This window comes from Rutidosis leptorrhynchoides, chromosome 7 (genome assembly GCF_046630445.1).
Source record: "Rutidosis leptorrhynchoides isolate AG116_Rl617_1_P2 chromosome 7, CSIRO_AGI_Rlap_v1, whole genome shotgun sequence".
In the NCBI taxonomy this organism is placed as follows: domain Eukaryota; kingdom Viridiplantae; phylum Streptophyta; class Magnoliopsida; order Asterales; family Asteraceae; genus Rutidosis; species Rutidosis leptorrhynchoides.
This window is the reverse complement of record NC_092339.1, coordinates 352,800,090-352,818,418: the sequence shown is the minus strand read 5'-3', so window position 1 is coordinate 352,818,418 and position 18,329 is coordinate 352,800,090. Positions and strand designations below refer to the sequence as shown.

The following is an 18,329-nucleotide window of genomic DNA, read 5'->3' as shown; positions in this document are numbered from 1 at the left end:
TCCACATATACAAAGGAACACCACTTTGAAATAATAGAGATCTAGCCACATTTAACAGATGTCTATTTTTCTCTCCACAACACCATTCTGTTGTGGAGTATATGCACATGAAGTTTGGTGATGTATGCCTTCAGACTTAAAGAAAGTACTTAAGTTGCTATTAACGAATTCTGTCCCATTGTCTGACCTGATCACTTTTATAGATTTGTTAAACTGATTTTTAAACATTTTAACAAACTCAATAAGAATTTGAGAAACATCACTTTTAAACTTTAAACTGTATAACCAGACAGACCTGGAATAATCATCAACAATTGTGAGAAACATTCTAAAACCATCTTTGGAAACAACTTTATAAGGACCCTACAAATCTAAGTGAATCTATTCACCTATACTTGTAGTTTTATGTGTGCTTAAAGGAAAAGGTTCCCTAGTTTGTTTAGCCTTTTGACAAATATCACAAGGTGATAAGAAATCATTACCAAACTTCAATTGTCCTTGCAGAACTTGCATAGCAGGCTCTGCAGGATGACCCATTCTGCTATGCCAAGTAAATTTAGATAAACAACAAGCAACAGCACAATTATTAACAGCATAATTACCACAAACATCATCAAGAACATAAAAACCATCCTGAACTCTACCAATCCCCAAGGTCCTTCCCATTATCCCATCCTTTGGTAAATCCTGAATATAGCAATAATTTTCACCAAATCCTATGAATTTCTTACTATCTCTAGCAACTTTGTAAACAGACAATAGATTAATAGCATAACCAGGTACAACCAACACATCAAAAAGTGTTATATGTTTACTTAAAACAAAATCTCCTATCTTTGAAATTTTTGCACTAGTTCCATTTGGATGATCAACTTTTAAATTTAGATTTGAAATGTCAACAACATTTTTTAGATTTTGTTCAGTAGTAATATAATGTTGGTTGGCACCAGAATCAATAATCCAATTTGGATTAGTTTTCATGAACTGAACATTAGTACCTGACATATTAGACTTAAAATCATTGTTTCCTTTGCTATTAATCATTGACAAGATTTTAGTTACTTGCTCTTCAGTGAATGGAAAAGTGGATGAGGAAGTGACAGCTGCATCAGAAGCAGCATTATTATTTGTGAAAGGTTTGTTGTTGTAATTATTTGACCAAGATGAATTTGTGTTGTTATTGTTATTATAATTATTATTACTGTTACTGTTATTATTCTTAGAAACTCTTCTGTTAAAACTGGGAGGATACCCAATTATCTCAAAACATCTATCAATTGTGTGTCCAAGTTTATTACATTTTGTGCACTTAAGGTTAGGATTTGGACCCCTGTTATTATTAAACTTTGACACATTATTACTGATAATACCAAGATTATGAGATTGAGTTTGAGTTTTAGTATTGAAAGCAGATGAAGTCTGAATTTTGTTAGCAATAAAATTTGAGGAAGATCTATGAGATTCTTCCCTTGAAATAACAGCAAAAGCAGACTTAACAGAAGGTAGAGGATCCTGTGTTAAAAGATTTGTTCTAACAGGTTGATATGAATCATCTAATCCCATTAAAAATTGCATCAGTTTTATTAAATCAGAATGTTTTTGAAAAACTTTATTTGCATCACAAGAACAGTTTGGTAATTCAATCATTGCATCATATTGTTTCCACAAAGAGTTTAATTTGTGATAGTATTCAGAAACAGAACCACCATTTTGTGTTAAAGAATTTATTTTATGGTGTAAGTAAACACAATAGATCCATCTACTTTGTTATAAGTCTCCTTTAACTCATCCCACACCTCTGATGCAACCTTAGAGAAAATTTGACCAAGATAAAGTTCTTCTGAAATTGAATTTAAAATCCAAGATAGAACAACTGAATTGCACCTATCCCATTGTTTACTTAAAACATCATCATCTGTATCTTTTTCAACAGTTTTATCAATAAAACCTTTTTTATTTTTTGTTTCAAGAGCTAAAATCATGGCACAAGACCAGACTCTATAATTTTCAGTTCCAATTAATTTTATATTGATCAGAGGTGTGCTACTAATGTCACTAGGGTGAAGATACAATGGATCAGCAAAATCAAGTTTGCTGATCAAGGTTTCTCCACCATCATCACTCATATTGAACAATAATAAAGAATAAAAGAGAAGAGTTCAGAGAACTTGATGTAAAAACACGCAAGTTAACTCTTCAAACCACAATCTGCACAGATAGCAGAATAGGGAAGAAAAGGTTGCGATCTCACCAGTTACCAATTGGTGAGTAGGAGAAGAGAAACCTTACAGTGATTACTCTGATAGTGTAAAGCAGCGGAAGAAAAAGAAGAAGCAATCACCAGAAAACCCTAATTTTACGAATTAGGGTTTGTAAGAATCAACAACTCCAAAAATAGGAACAATCGACCATGTGTTCTTCCCCAAGACTTAATCGTAACCGAAAGAAACCAGATCTATCAAATCTAAAAGTAGATCTGACAAATCAAACACGAAGAACAGAAAACCCAAATTTCAATCTTCGTAACAAATTACAACCAGAAATCACCAGACGATCAAGCAATCGATCGTTCTGATACCGTGAACAAATTTAAACAAAGATACAAATCTTATTAATCAACAAATCCATAAAACTTCAATTGTACCAGATCACAGATACAATCTCTAACACGATGAGATTGTTCAATAGTAGTAACAATTACAGAATCAAAGAATGAAATCAGAAAATATCAACCAAGATTCAAGAGAATTGAACTTGGGAATAATACAGCCAAACCCTAGATGATGAAAGAACGAGAGAGAGAGAATACAAATGCAGAATAATGAAAAATATGTGGAATAGATATGGAAATCCATCGAGGGATGGATATATGCAGAAGCAGACTGGATCACTTGTTACATGGGCTATAAAATAAGCCCAATATCAATATTAAGCCCAATGGATAACTTATCAATAAATTAACTCTTTAGCAGCCCAGTTTTTAGCTCCAAGACTTGAACATCTATAATCCTCAAGCTTATATCAAATGCACATCTGATCCTTCCAGAAAAAGCATATCATAAAAACATCTACAATTAAACACTTCAAGTTAGAATAAGAAACATCAAATATATAACTAAGATTGAATAATCTAAATATACTTAGATTATTTAATATGTATTATTATATTTTTATTAAACAATAAACATGTTATATACCCGGTATACTTAAATTAATTCCACAACCGTTATTCCAAATTATTATGCTGGTTAGGATTATTATTTTTAATGATTTTCAATTTTAGCCGAAACCAAACCGAAATCAAATTCGGTTTTCTATTCGGTTTTAGTTTTGGTTTCGGTTTTGATATTTATATTTGGTTTCGGTTTGTTTTTGGTTTGATTTTATAAGTTTCAAAATTGAAAAACCCGAACCGAATAAACCGAAAAACCAAAAACCGATCTGATGAACGCCCATATAAACAACTATACTTTAAGTACATATATGCATACTATAATTTAACACATAAAAAATCGACTCCTTTATCTTAGAATCATGGCTCTAATATTTATTTATCTAACAATAATAGTGATTTGGTTCGATGTCATTTTAAGGCTCAGGCTGCTCACGTAGATTGTCATGTGAAAAAAAAACTATGCGGTTGGTTTCTAATGTTTACTTCAAATTTCAATATTCACCACTATTGTTTGTTTTGAACATCGTTGGTCAGCCAACTATACAAATGTTGCGTGGTTGGTCACCTTGGCAAACATCTGTCAAAAGAAAACCGTTAGTATACTCACTTGTTTTACACGTGAGGGTATAATCGTCCATATAGATTTTAATTTCCTTATCACATTTAAAACCATATCACTGCATATGTTTTAATCGGTCCCAATTTGTTCGATTAAAACCTTCACATATTCAAACCCTAATATTAAACCCGAATATCGTATCTTTATGGACACACTATAAACGAATCGAGAAGAATGTGGTGTAACGGCCCGATTTTTATTTAAAAAATATATAATAATATGGGGTACTAAGGCAGCGCTCTGCGCACCCTATGGTGAATGCCGCGCACCATCATCAGACTGGAAGGACTGTTTTTGTAAATTGTTCAAACTTGTGACCCCGGGTGCAATTTTGCATGGACGAGTCATGGGTGTATTTTGCTCAGATTGAGAGCTCTTCTCTACCATTTTCACTTCTTCAAACACACACACACCAACTAGTGTGAGAAATTTAGAGAGAGAGAGAGCGAGCTTGGATTTTATGAAGAAGGAGCTCAAACCAACCCAAATCAAAGTTCCACCTTGTTGTAGTTTCTTTCTAGCTCCATTCCATCCTTGAGGTAAAACCCTAACTCGATTTTAATTGTGTAATTTTGGATTCTAATTAGGGTTTGGGTTTAAAATTGGTTGTAAGCCTCCTTTCTTGAGAAAATTAGGGTTTTTGGGTGGAGCTTGGGTGTATGAACCCAAATTTGTGATTTTTGGGTTAAGTTGTGATTTTGCAAGTGCATAAACTTGCAATGTCTTGATTTTCACTTGAACACTTGCAATTTGGTGGGTTTGTGGTTCTATAAACTTGATTTTGGATGTTGTCCCTAATTTGGGTCAAAATGAGTCTTGTGTTGAAATAAATCATGAAGTTTCTCTAATACTTGACCATAAGTTGCATTTTGGCGGGTTTGGGCCAAAATCACTAGCTATTAGTGATTTGGAGTGTTAGGGTCTTGTTTGACCAAGTTGATGATAAAAGTGTAATTTTGGGTTGAAATTGCACTTGGGATATTTTTGGATTGCTAGAGCTATAGTTGATTATAGCTTGCTATGTGTAATTTGTTAGGTGGCTTGAGAATTGTTGATAGTGAAGCTCAAGCATTGGTGCTAGCTTAAGTTGGTAAAGGTGAGTGGAATACGTATACATCTATGTGTATAGTTTACTTGCTTGAGTTTGTTTGGGTTATATGGTGTGTATCGTGTGTTCATGCCACCATGGGATATTTGGTGTGTATCGTGTGTTCGTGCCACCATGGGATGTTTGGTGTGTATTGTGTGCTCGTGCCAACATGAGTTATATGGTGATATGTCTGATATCGTGTGTTCATGTCACCATGGGGTTAGTGTGTATCGTGTGTTCATGCCACTAACAGTTATTGCGAACAATCAGTGGTCCTTGTAAGAACCACTCCCATTGTGCTAATTGTAACACCCTATTTTTTCCATTTTTTTTTAAAATCACAGCAGAAGACTTATTTTACACAAATACCCTTAGTTAATTACAAATATGATTATCACAATTCATTAGTTAATTATTTAATTACAATCCACCGGTGTTACGTTAAACGACTGGTTACATATTTACAAAAGTTAAGACATCAGAGTTCGTCTTGTCAAACATATCTTCACCCCGACTCCCATCCATACCAGCACTAAGATTCAGAACCTGCAAGGAAGGAGGTAAGGGGTTAGCACAAGGCTAAGTGAATGAAACTATCACAAGATATAGCATACAGTAACAACTTGTACTCCTACATACAACAAGTAGCAACTAGAAACTGGCAACTATGCTCCAACTAGAGGATCGACGGCTTGTACGGGCACACGACCCTAGCTGATCAGGCTAGAATCTACCGATAGTCTTTACTACTGAATCTCGAGTATAGTCATCCACACGCAGGTGATGCGTCGTTCGCACTATACTCAACAAACAGTAGTCAACTAGACCCAACCATAACTAGGTTGACCTCTCTGAGCTGAACCTAACAGATCAAGGTTTCAACAACAACAACAACTTGTGCAATCAACTAAACGCAACTAATACAACTAAAAGCATGGCAAACCTTAACTGCAATCAACTGTACAATATAACTACTAAACATGGCAACTAACAACACTATAAACATTGTAGCGCAACTTACTACTCTATACTACACCATGAGATAATCACACTCACCGAATACCAGCAACTAGCTCAGATAATCTATCACTGAGCTTCTTACTTATCCTTATCACCTGAACATAAGGAAAATCAAGTTAGTTTCTATCTGTTAGCACAAAACAGTACAATACAGCAAATCAGTAACAAAAGTGTCACTAAAAGTCTAAAAGTCCACCTAACACTTATGCATTTTCAGAATTTACATCCTGATTATCATAAGTCATGCGGGCAACATAACGGCTAGAAAACAGCCATTAAACAACATAAGTCTCCACTGATCTGTATCCGTACGGTTGCAAGTCCATCCGTACAGTTGTACATGCATCCGTACGGTTGCACACTTACTGCTCGGTTGCACTAACACCACTGCATCCGTACAGTTGCACATGCACCCGTACGGTTGCACAATGTACCCGTACGGTTGCAGGCTACAACCGTACGGTTGTGTTCATCAAGCAACAGCAGCAGAAACAGACGGGTTTCGAACCAAAATCACCCAAATCTCGATTTCTAAATGTTTTGACACCGAACGAAGCTTAGAAAATGATTATAACAACTAAAGGAACATAAACCATTACGTTTTACACCAAACCAACATCAAAATCAACCAATTTGACATCAAAACCCACTTTGTCAAAAACCTAACTAAAAACCCATTTTGATACGAATTCAAGTATGAAAACACACAAATCTTACCTTGTTTAGACTTTAGAAATCACTTGCTACTGATTTTCAATAAAAACAAGGATCAATCAACAAGATTTAGAGATTAGGGTTTCAAGAATGAGAGGAAGTTAGGTTCGAGATGATATTTCTAATTTTGGGAAAATGGAGGAATAATCCAGATTCAAGCTATTTATATTGGGTTATAAACCCATACCCCATAACACACGGGTATTTACCAGTTATTTGATAACTTTCGTACTTAATTTTACTACCCTAACGGAGTCCAAATTAAATAAACGAACCTGTTATGTGACCCTTGTCACAAACTGGTCTCAACTAAACAACTAAATAATTATAAACATATAATTATTATAATAACATACAAACCCACCCAAGGTCAAAAAGGTCATTTTAGCTAGGTTCGGTAACAGGATGTTACAAATCTACCCCCTTAAAGAGATTCCATCCTCGGAATCAGGTCAACTACGGTCAACAAAACCGTAAACTCAACTAAGTCTTTCACAATAATCACCCAAACTAGCAAATCGTCCTTCCAATACCAATCATCTTCCTTCGAACAAGTGCACGAATAAGGAATTTCTAACTTTTACTCACGTCTGATACAATACAAATTACCACAACGTCCTCCACTGTCAATCTAATGATCAAAGTGAAATTTCACGTTTCAAAATCAGTCTGTATCAAAAATTTCACAATATGTCATCAAATTCAACTCTTAACATAGTCAACATTTCACAATTATTCCAAGTTAAGGCAATATAATTAGTCATCGGTCTAAGTCATGTGTCTATGTCCACAAAATTGTCCTTAAGTCAAGGTAATATCCCATATTAATCATCTTATTTCCAATCATATAAAAGTCCCAATGTTCAACTCGCAGTCCACGAATAGCACAAGCCACCTACTTTTTCCTTTTGCTTCCCAGAAACTCTGTATGACTCACCATAATACACTTTTGTTGGCCAGACACAAGTATATTATCCTGAATCACACCTTCATTTTGAGTCGCTCGAAATGGAAATATACTACTTGTTCCATCCACTAGCTTAAATTCAACGAGTCTCCCTAAATGCCTCGGCAATAACTAAACTACTTAATAATTAATCAATTACACCCTCTGTCCAATCATAGTTATTTAAACATTGTCCGTCAAATGTTCAAATATAATCTACCAACATTACCACACATTCAACAAGCATAGAAAATATCTGGTCAATAAAATCCACTACTGATATATCACTCATACTTCGGTCACTATCTAACAACTTTCTGTCATCAAAAAGTCCACTGCATAAAGATACCCAACACATCTCTATCCAAGTTACATTCTTTAATCCCAAAAGTCAACCTAAAGGTCACCCTTACCCCCACAAAGCACACAAGGGTCTACCAATCTACACACACACACACACACATACACACACATACATACACACACACACACACACACACACACACACACACACACACATATATATATATATATATATATATACAACTAAATAGTACGAGGATTTTGAAGCATACCTGTATTCACATCATATTCAACATCTGTATCTGCAACCATCTGATAAGCTCTTGCTATTGCAGTAGGTGGATTCTTTCTTTTCTACCCTACCGGAGAACCTGAAGATCCACCTACCGATCCCAACTGCGCTCCTAGCCTCGCCCCAGAACCTGATCCTCTTACATATGGATATTTAGCTGACCTATGCCCCACTTGATGACATTTCCAACATACACCCTCTTGAAACAAACACATCCGAATCTCGTGTCCTACAATACCACATCTTAAACATCTTTTGGTTGAATCTGAACAAGGACCACTATGAGATGATCTACAACTATAACACCAAGAATTCTGACTTGATGCTGACGCGGTCTGTTCTGACCTACTTTTATGTTTCAACTTAACAGACTTCTTTGACCTAGAGTCCGAATGACTCATCACCTGATCTTGTTGTGGCATCTCATAAGCTGCTATTCTATTTCTGGCTGCTCTGACGTCATCCTCTACCATTTTGGCCATAACAAACGCTTGAGATAACATCGTCGCCATCCTAACGATTGTTCTGTACTCTAGTAAAATTATATTAACAAAATGCTGAATTCTGGACTGTTCATCTGGAACCCACTGTTGCACGAACCTTAATTTATCTATATACTGCTCAATTACCTCATCTATCATCATCTGAGGTGTCATTTTTATTTCCAAAAATTCTGTCTTAATTCGATTGAGATCATAGGCTGAACAATACTGCTCACAAACTTTACTATAAAATTGTTCCCAAGTAATCATGTTCACTTGCTCTTTCAGTATACTGGAAATAACTGTATCCCACTAAACCATTGCCCTATTTTTCAGCATACGACTAGCATAAATAACTTGTAGTTCCGGTTGATAGGCCTCAAAATCCTTTTTTATTTCTCTTAACTAGTTAAGGGTTACCGTTGGGTTAGAACTTCCTGAGTACTCTGGTGGATTATAGTTTAGAAACTGTTTGAACGTACATTTCTTTAGTTGTTGAAACATCGTCATCTGATACGGACCCACATCTGATTTGGGAACTGTTGATTAAACTGAGGTGGCATCTAATACTGTTGAGGAAACTGACACTGAGGTGGTAACCATTGCTGTTGTTGGAAAGCACTTCCAGTTTGTTGATAAATATTCGACTGCACCGGATACCCACTAAACATCTGATTCGGTACACTACCACTTGGATTCATTGTTACCTAACGTTGTTCTAATTCCCATATTCGATCACCTGCTTCCTTTAACTGACTTTCCAAATCTATAATTTGTTCTTGTGGATTATTATCTGACACATACCCATCGTCATATGGGGCTCTAAATCTTCCAGGGGCTGACGGACCAGTTGCGTTTTCTGTATTATCTGCCATATCTACACTACCACAACAGCTCACATAAACTCTTAGTGAAAAACATGTTAGTGCCTATCGACTAACACACATCAACCCTACATTCACTTAACCCGTCCCCTCTGATATGTTTGACACAACACAAGATTTGGGAACATGACATTCAACACAATGTACATACGGCCAAACCTATGCTCTAATACCACATTTGTAACACCCTATTTTTTCCTTTTTTTTTTTAAATCACATCGGAAGACTTATTTTATACAAATACCCTTAGTTAATTACAAACATGATTATCACAAATCATTAGTTAATTATTTAATTACAATCCACCGGTGTTACGTTAAATGACTGGTTACATATTTACAATAGTTAAGATATCAGAGTTAGTCTTGTCAAACATATCTTCAACCCGATTCCCGTCCCTACCAGCACAAAGATTCAGAACCTGCAAGGGAGGAGGTTGTAGTGACCCGAACTTTTCCATGTTTATATATATATATTAAATGAAATTGTTATTTACATGATTAAGTGTTTCCAACATGTTAAATAATCAAACTTGTTAAGACTTGATTAATTGAAATAGGTTTCATATAGACAATTGACCACCCAAGTTGACCGGTGATTCACGAATGTTAAAACTTTTAAAAACTATATGATGACATATATATGGTTATATATATAGCTAACATGATATTATGATAAGTAAACATATCATTAAGTATATTAATAATGAACTACATATGTAAAAACAAGACTACTAACTTAATGATTTTGAAACGAGACATATATGTAACGATTATCGTTGTAACGACATTTAATGTATATATATATCATATTAAGAGATATTTGTACATCATAATATCATGATAATATAATAATTTAAAATCTCATTTGATATTATAAATATTGGTTTAACAACAATTAACAAGATCGTTAACCTAAAGGTTTCAAAACAATACTTACATGTAACGACTAACGATGAATTAACGACTCAGTTAAAATGTATATACATGTAGTGTTTTAATATGTATTCATACACTTTTGAAAGACTTCAAGACACTTATCAAAATACTTCTACTTAACAAAAATGCTTACAATTACATCCTCGTTCAGTTTCATCAACAATTCTACTCGTATGCACCCGTATTCGTACTCGTACAATACACAGCTTTTAGATGTATGTACTATTGGTATATACACTCCAATAATCAGCTCTTAGCAGCCCATGTGAGTCACCTAACACATGTGAGAACCATCATTTGGCAACTAGCATGAAATATCTCATACAATTACAAAAATATGAGTAATCATTCATGACTTATTTACATGAAAACAAAATTACATATCCTTTATATCTAATCCATACACCAACGACCAAAAACACTTACAAACACTTTCATTCTTCAATTTTCTTCATCTAATTGATCTCTCTCAATTTCTATCTTCAAGTTCAAAGTGTTCTTCATAAATTCTACAAGTTCTAGTTTCATAAAATCAAGAATACTTCCAAGTTTGCTAGCTTACTTCCAATATTGTAGAGTGATCATCCAAACTCAAGAAATCTTTCTTATTTACAGTAAGATATATTTCTAATACAAGGTAATACTCATATTCAAACTTTGATTCAATTTCTATAACTATAACAATCTTATTTCGAGTGAAAATCTTACTTGAACTGTTTTCGTGTCATGATTCTGCTTCAAGAACTTTCAAGCCATCCAAGGATCCTTTGAAGCTAGATCCATTTTTCTCATTTCCAGTAGCTTTATCCAGAAAACTTGAGGTAGTAATGATGTTCATAACATCATTCGATTCATACATATAAAGCTATCTTATTCGAAGGTTTAAACTTGTAATCACTAGAACATAGTTTAGTTAATTCTAAACTTGTTCGCAAATAAAAGTTAATTCTTCTAACTTGACTTTTAAAATCAACTAAACACATGTTCTATATCTATATGATATGCTAACTTAATGATTTAAAACCTGGAAACACGAAAAACACCGTAAAACCGGATTTACGCCGTCGTAGTAACACCGCGGGCTGTTTTGGGTTAGTTAATTAAAAACTATGATAAACTTTGATTTAAACGTTGTTCTTCTGTGAAAATGATTTTTATTATGGACATGAAACTATATCCAAAAATCATGGTTAAACTCAAAGTGGAAGTATGTTTTTCAAAATGGTCATCAAGACGTCGTTCTTTCGACTGAAATGACTACCTCTTACAAAAACGACTTGTAACTTATATTTCTGACTATAAACCTATACTTTTTCTGTTTAGATTTATAAAATAGAGTTCAATATGAAACCATAGCAATTTGATTCACTCAAAACGGATTTAAAACGAAGAAGTTATGGATAAAACAAGATTGGATAATTTTTCTTGTTGTAGCTACGTGAAAATTGGTAACAAATCTATATTAATCATATCCTAGCTAACTTATATTGTATTATATATGTATTCTAATATATTATGTAATCTTGGGATACCATAGACACGTATGCAAATGTTTTGACATATCATATCGACCCATGTGTATATATTATTTGGAACAACCATAGACACTCTATATGCAGTAATGTGGGAGTTAGCTATACAGGGTTGAGGTTGATTCCAAAAATATATATACTTTGAGTTGTGATCTAGCCTGAGACGTGTATACACTGGGTCGTGGATTGATTCAAGATAATATATATCAATTTTTTTCTGTACATCTAACTTTGGACAACTAGTTGTAGGTTACTAACGAGGACAGCTGACTTAATGAACTTAAAACATCAAAATGTATTAAAAGTGTTGTAAATATATTTTGAACATACTTTGATATATATGTACATATTTGTTATAGGTTCGTGAATCGACCAGTGGCCAAGTCTTACTTCCCGACGAAGTAAAAATCTGTGAAAGTGAGTTATACTCCCACTTTTAAAATCTAATATTTTTGGGATGAGAATACATGCAGGTTTTATAAATGATTTACAAAATAGACACAAGTACGTGAAACTACATTCTATGGTTGAATTATCGAAATCGAATATGCCCCTTTTTATTAAGTCTGGTAATCTAAGAATTAGGGAACAGACACCCTAATTGACGCGAATCCTAAAGATAGATCTATTGGGCCTAACAAACCCCATCCAAAGTACCAGATGCTTTAGTACTTCGAAATTTATATCATATCCGAAGGGTGTCCCAGAATGATGGAGATATTCTTATATATGCATCTTGTTAATGTCGGTTACTAGGTGTTCACCATATGAATGATTTTTATCTCTATGTATGGGATGTATATTGAAATATGAAATCTTGTGGTCTATTGTTATGATTTGATATATATAGGTTAAACCTATAACTCACCAACATTTTTTTGTTGATGTTTTAAGCATGTTTATTCTCAGGTGATTATTAAGAGCTTCCGCTGTTGCATACTTAAATAAGGACAAGATTTGGAGTCCATGCTTGTATGATATTGTGTAAAAACTGCATTCAAGAAACTTATTTCGTTGTAACATATTTGTATTGTAAACCATTATGTAATAGTCTTGTGTAAACAGGATGTTTTAGATTATCATTATTTGATAATCTACGTAAAGCTTTTTAAACCTTTATTGATGAAATAAAGGTTATGGTTTGTTTTAAAATGAATGCAGTCTTTGAAAAACGTCTCATATAGAGGTCAAAACCTCGCAATAAAATCAATTAATATGGAACGTTTTTAATCAATAAGAACGGGACATTTCAGTTGGTATCCGAGCGTTGGTCTTAGAGAACCAGAATTTTGCATTAGTGTGTCTTATCGAGTTTGTTAGGATACATTAGTGAGTCTGGACTTCGACCGTGTTTACTTGAAAAATGATTGCTTAACAAATTTTGTTGGAAACTATATATTTTTAACATGTGAATATTATGCGATATATTAATCTCTTAACGCGTTTGATATTATGTGATAGATGTCTACCTCTAGAACAAGTCCCATTGACTCACCTAATAATAACGAAGAGTCAAATGTAAATTGGAATGATTCGTGGACTGATTCACAAGTTCCCGAAGAGGAACCGGAAGAAGAGTCAGAACCGGAAGACGAATCGGAACCGGAAGAAGAATCGGAACCGGAAGAAGAAATAGAACCAGTGGGGAAAATAATAAAACGGTTAAGTAGAAGAAAATCCTCAACCAACCGACCAAAGTTAATTATGGTCAATGGTGTTTCCGCCAAGGAAGCAAAGTATTGGGAGCATTACTAATTCTCCGATGAATCGGATCCCGACAAGGATTCCGATGATGTTATAGAAATTATCCCAACACAATTTAATAAGGCAAAAGAGAACAATAAGGGAATGGGCATAAAAATAGAGAAATTTGATTCCAAACCCGATGAACTTTATATGTATCGTCAACACCCGTATTTCTTAAGTTGTGACAATAACCCGAGAACCTCTAAACCACCAAGTTTTTCTAAACCAATGTGGAAAACGACGGCTCGTATTAGGGGAACATCATATATCACTAGAAACTTGGCAAAACGAACCAAAACTGAAGAAGAAGAAACGAGCGAGTCGGAATAAGATAGTTGTATTCGTGTGGTATAATATATGTAATATAGTGTGCTTATGCTTTATGCTATATGTAAAAATTGCTTGTATTAATAAGTATTTTTTTTATGAATCTAACTCTTGTCCATTTTACAGTATAAAAACACAAAATGGATAGACAACCCAATATTTTAAGAGACCTACCCGGAGACATGATTGATGAAATCTTGTCTAGAGTCGATCAGAATTCCTCGGCACAACTATTTAAGGCGAGATCAGTTTGTAAGACATTCGAAGAACGTTCCAAGAATGCCTTGGTTTATAAAAGGCTTTCGTTTGAAAGATGGGGGATATCACATTGGGAAATCCATAAGTTACGATGTGTTTACTTTGACGCATATATTGCGGGGAACCTAAATGCTAATTTACGCAACGGGTTAAGAAATTATTTTGACTCAATATATCCGAATATAGGACTTCATGATTTAGAAAAAGCGGCTAACATGCAACATAAAGAAGCATGTTATGCTTACGGGTTAGTAATGTTCGCTTCTCACCAAAGTGAGAACAAGAACATCGGGCTACAACTATTAAACAAAACGTTCCCACAAGTGACAGAGTCGGTAATTTGGGTAAGAAATGAGGTTTTTAGGTTATTACGAGACTAGTGGTCATTACGTAACCTTCATCCTTTTGACAACGTTACAACACATTGTCTTACTATCGGTCACAACGGTTATGTTACACAAAACCAAGGATGGGAAGTGGTATTAGTAAAACCAGAATGCATGACTTGTTTCTGCACGTATGAATTACGTGTCTTTATTGCCTTTGCTGAACGCCTTATTTATTAACTAGAATTAACTTCGCAACTACTTTGTATCAAAGTTTTATGTGCTATATTTCATGCTATATGTAAAATAGCGGTATTGTAAGTTTGCAAGTTATTGTATAAAGGCTTGAATATGATATATATTTTTTTATTTTTTTTGTTTTTGTGATTAGTTTTTCATATAGAATTGTAGTAGTTGAAATGGTATGTTAGCTACTAAGTATGAACTTAACGGGTAGGTACTACCCGAATTAAAGAGTATAAAACGCTAATATGAAGAAAGAGCTTTTATAAATAAGTTCATATTACGCTACGAAATACTATTGACTACTCTTGATATTCTATATGATTAACTCGTTTCATTTGACTATTTTGAAGGAAATGGCACCGACTACTCGACACACCTTGAATATGAGTGAAGAGGAATTTCGTGCCTTTCTTGCTTCAAACATAGCCGCAGTACAGGCTGCGCTACATACCAACAATAAGCTTGGATCTAGCAGTACAGGAAATCATGTAGGATGCACCTACAAAGAATTCACTGCCTGCAAACCTTTGGAATTTGATGGAACCGAAGGACCAATCGGATTAAAACGATGGACCGAGAAGGTCGAATCGGTGTTTGCCATAAGTAAGTGTACTGAAGAGGACAAAGTGAAGTACGCTATGCATACCTTCATAGGTTCTGCGTTAACATGGTGGAATACCTATCTAGAGCGAGTGGGACAAGATGATGCTTACGCACTAGCGTGGTCAACATTCAAGCACTTGATGAACGAGAAGTACCGTCCCAGAACTGAGGTCAATAAGCTCAAGACAGAACTTAGAGGGTTACGAACCCAAGGATTTGATATTACCACGTACGAAAGACGATTCACAGAATTGTGCCTATTGTGTCCGGGAGCGTTCGAAGATGAGGAAGAGAAGATCGACGCGTTTGTGAAAGGATTACCGGAAAGAATCCAAGAAGATATAAGTTCACACGAGCCCGCCTCCATACAACAGGCATGTAGAATGGCTCACAAACTAGTGAACCAGATTGAAGAAAGAATTAAAGAACAGACTGCTGAAGAGGCCAATGTGAAGCAAGTCAAAAGAAAGTGGAAGGAAAACGGTGATAAGAATCACCAATACAACAACAACAGCAATTACAACAATAATCGCAACAACTATCCCAACAATCGCAACATCAATCGCAACTACAATAAACGGCCCAACAACAACAACAACAACAACAACAACAACAACAACAACAACAGCAACTACAATAATCATCCCAACAACAATAATAACCGCAACAACAACAACAATCAGAAGCAGCTATGCCAAAGGTGTGAAAAGTATCACTCGGGGTTCTGCACCAAATTTTGCAACAAGTGTAAAAGAAATGGTCATAGCGTGGCGAAGTGTGAGGTCTACGGATCAGGGGTTAACAGAACTAAAGGAACAAATGGTGTCGGAACGAGTAATGGCAGAGCAAGTAGTGTTGGAGCAAGTTATGCCAATGTAGTTTGTTATAAATGTGGAAAACCGGGCCACATTATTAGAAATTGCCCGAACCAGGAGAACACGAATGGACAAGGCCGCGGAAGAGTTTTCAATATTAATGCGGCAGAGGCACAGGAAGACCCGGAGCTTGTTACGGGTACGTTTCTTATTGACAATAAATCTGCTTACGTTTTATTTGATTCGGGTGCGGATAGAAGCTATATGAGTAGAGATTTTTGTGCTAAATTAAGTTGTCCATTGACGCCTTTGGATAGTAAATTTTTTACTCGAATTAGCAAATGGTAAATTAATTTCAGCAGATAATATATGTCGGAATCGAGAAATTAAACTGGTTAGCGAAACATTTAAGATTGACTTGATACCAGTAGAGTTAGGGAGTTTTGATGTGATAATCGGTATGGACTGGTTGAAAGAAGTGAAAGCAGAGATCGTTTGTTACAAAAATGAAATTCGCATTATACGAGAAAAAGGAAAACCCTTAATGGTGTATGGAGAAAAGGGCAACACGAAGCTACATCTTATTAGTAATTTGAAGGCACAAAAACTAATAAGAAAAGGTTGCTATGCTATTCTAGCACACGTCGAGAAAGTACAAACTGAAGAAAAGAGCATCAATGATGTTCCCGTCGCAAAGAATTTCCCGATGTATTTCCAAAAGAATTACCGGAATTACCCCCACATCGATCCGTTGAATTTCAAATAGATCTTGTACCAGGAGCTGCACCAATAGCTCGTGCTCCTTACAGACTCGCACCCAGCGAGATGAAAGAACTGCAAAGCCAATTACAAGAACTTTTAGATCGTGGTTTCATTCGACCAAGCACATCACCGTGGGGAGCTCCTGTTTTGTTTGTCAAGAAGAAAGATGGTACATTCAGGTTGTGTATCGACTACCGAGAGTTGAACAAACTTACCATCAAGAACCGCTACCCACTACCGAGAATCAAAGACTTATTTGATCAACTACAAGGCTCGTCTGTTTATTCAAAGATTGACTTACGTTCCGGGTATCATCAAATGCGGGTGAAAGAAGATGATATTCCAAAGACTGCTTTCAAAACACGTTACGGTCATTACGAGTTTATGGTTATGCCTTTTGGTTTAACTAATGCACTAGCTGTGTTCATGGACCTTATGAACCGAGTGTGTGGACCATACCTTGACAAGTTTGTCATTGTTTTCATTGATGACATACTTATTTACTCAAAGAATGACCAAGAACACGGTGAACATTTGAGAAAGGTGTTAGAAGTATTGAGGAAGGAAGAATTGTACGCTAAGCTTTCAAAGTGTGCATTTTGGTTGGAAGAAGTTCAATTCCTCGGTCACATAGTGAACAAAGAAGTTATTAAGGTGGATCCGGCAAATATAGAAACTGTTGAAAAGTGGAAAACCCCGAAAACTCCGAAACACATACGCCAGTTTTTAGGACTAGCTGGTTACTACAGAAGGTTCATCCAAGACTTTTCCAGAATAGCAAAACCCTTGACTGCATTAACGCATAAAGGGAAGAAATTTGAATGGAAGGATGAACAAGAGAAAGCGTTTCAGTTATTGAAGAAAAAGCTAACTATGGCACCTATATTGTCATTGCCTGAAGGGAATGATGATTTTGTGATTTATTGTGACGTATCAAAGCAAGGTCTCGGTTGTGTATTAATGCAACGAACGAAGGTGATCGCTTATGCATCTAGACAATTGAAGATTCACGAACAAAATTATACGACACATGATTTGGAATTAGGCGCGGTTGTATTTGCATTAAAGACTTGGAGGCACTACTTATATGGGGTCAAAAGTATTATATATACCGACCACAAAAGTCTTCAACACATATTTAATCAGAAACAACTGAATATGAGGCAGCGTAGGTGGATTGAATTATTGAATGATTACGACTTTGAGATTCGTTACCACCCGGGAAAGGTAAATATGGTAGCCGACGCCTTG

At 35.2% G+C, this 18,329-nt stretch overlaps 1 protein-coding gene across 1 annotated transcript; it reads right to left on the bottom strand.

The window, feature by feature from the left end:
• Window positions 1-1,724: 1,724 nt before the first annotated feature.
• LOC139860424 (uncharacterized) lies at window positions 1,725-2,126 on the bottom strand. Its single transcript, XM_071849184.1, has one exon. The coding sequence runs from the start codon at window positions 2,124-2,126 to the stop codon at window positions 1,725-1,727; it is 402 nt and encodes a 133-aa protein (XP_071705285.1).
• Window positions 2,127-18,329: the final 16,203 nt, after the last annotated feature.

Excerpts from the sequence above, each read along its gene's own strand:
- LOC139860424 (XM_071849184.1), bottom strand. The coding sequence starts at position 2,126 with ATGAGTGATGATGGTGGAGAAACCTTGATCAGCAAACTTGATTTTGCT.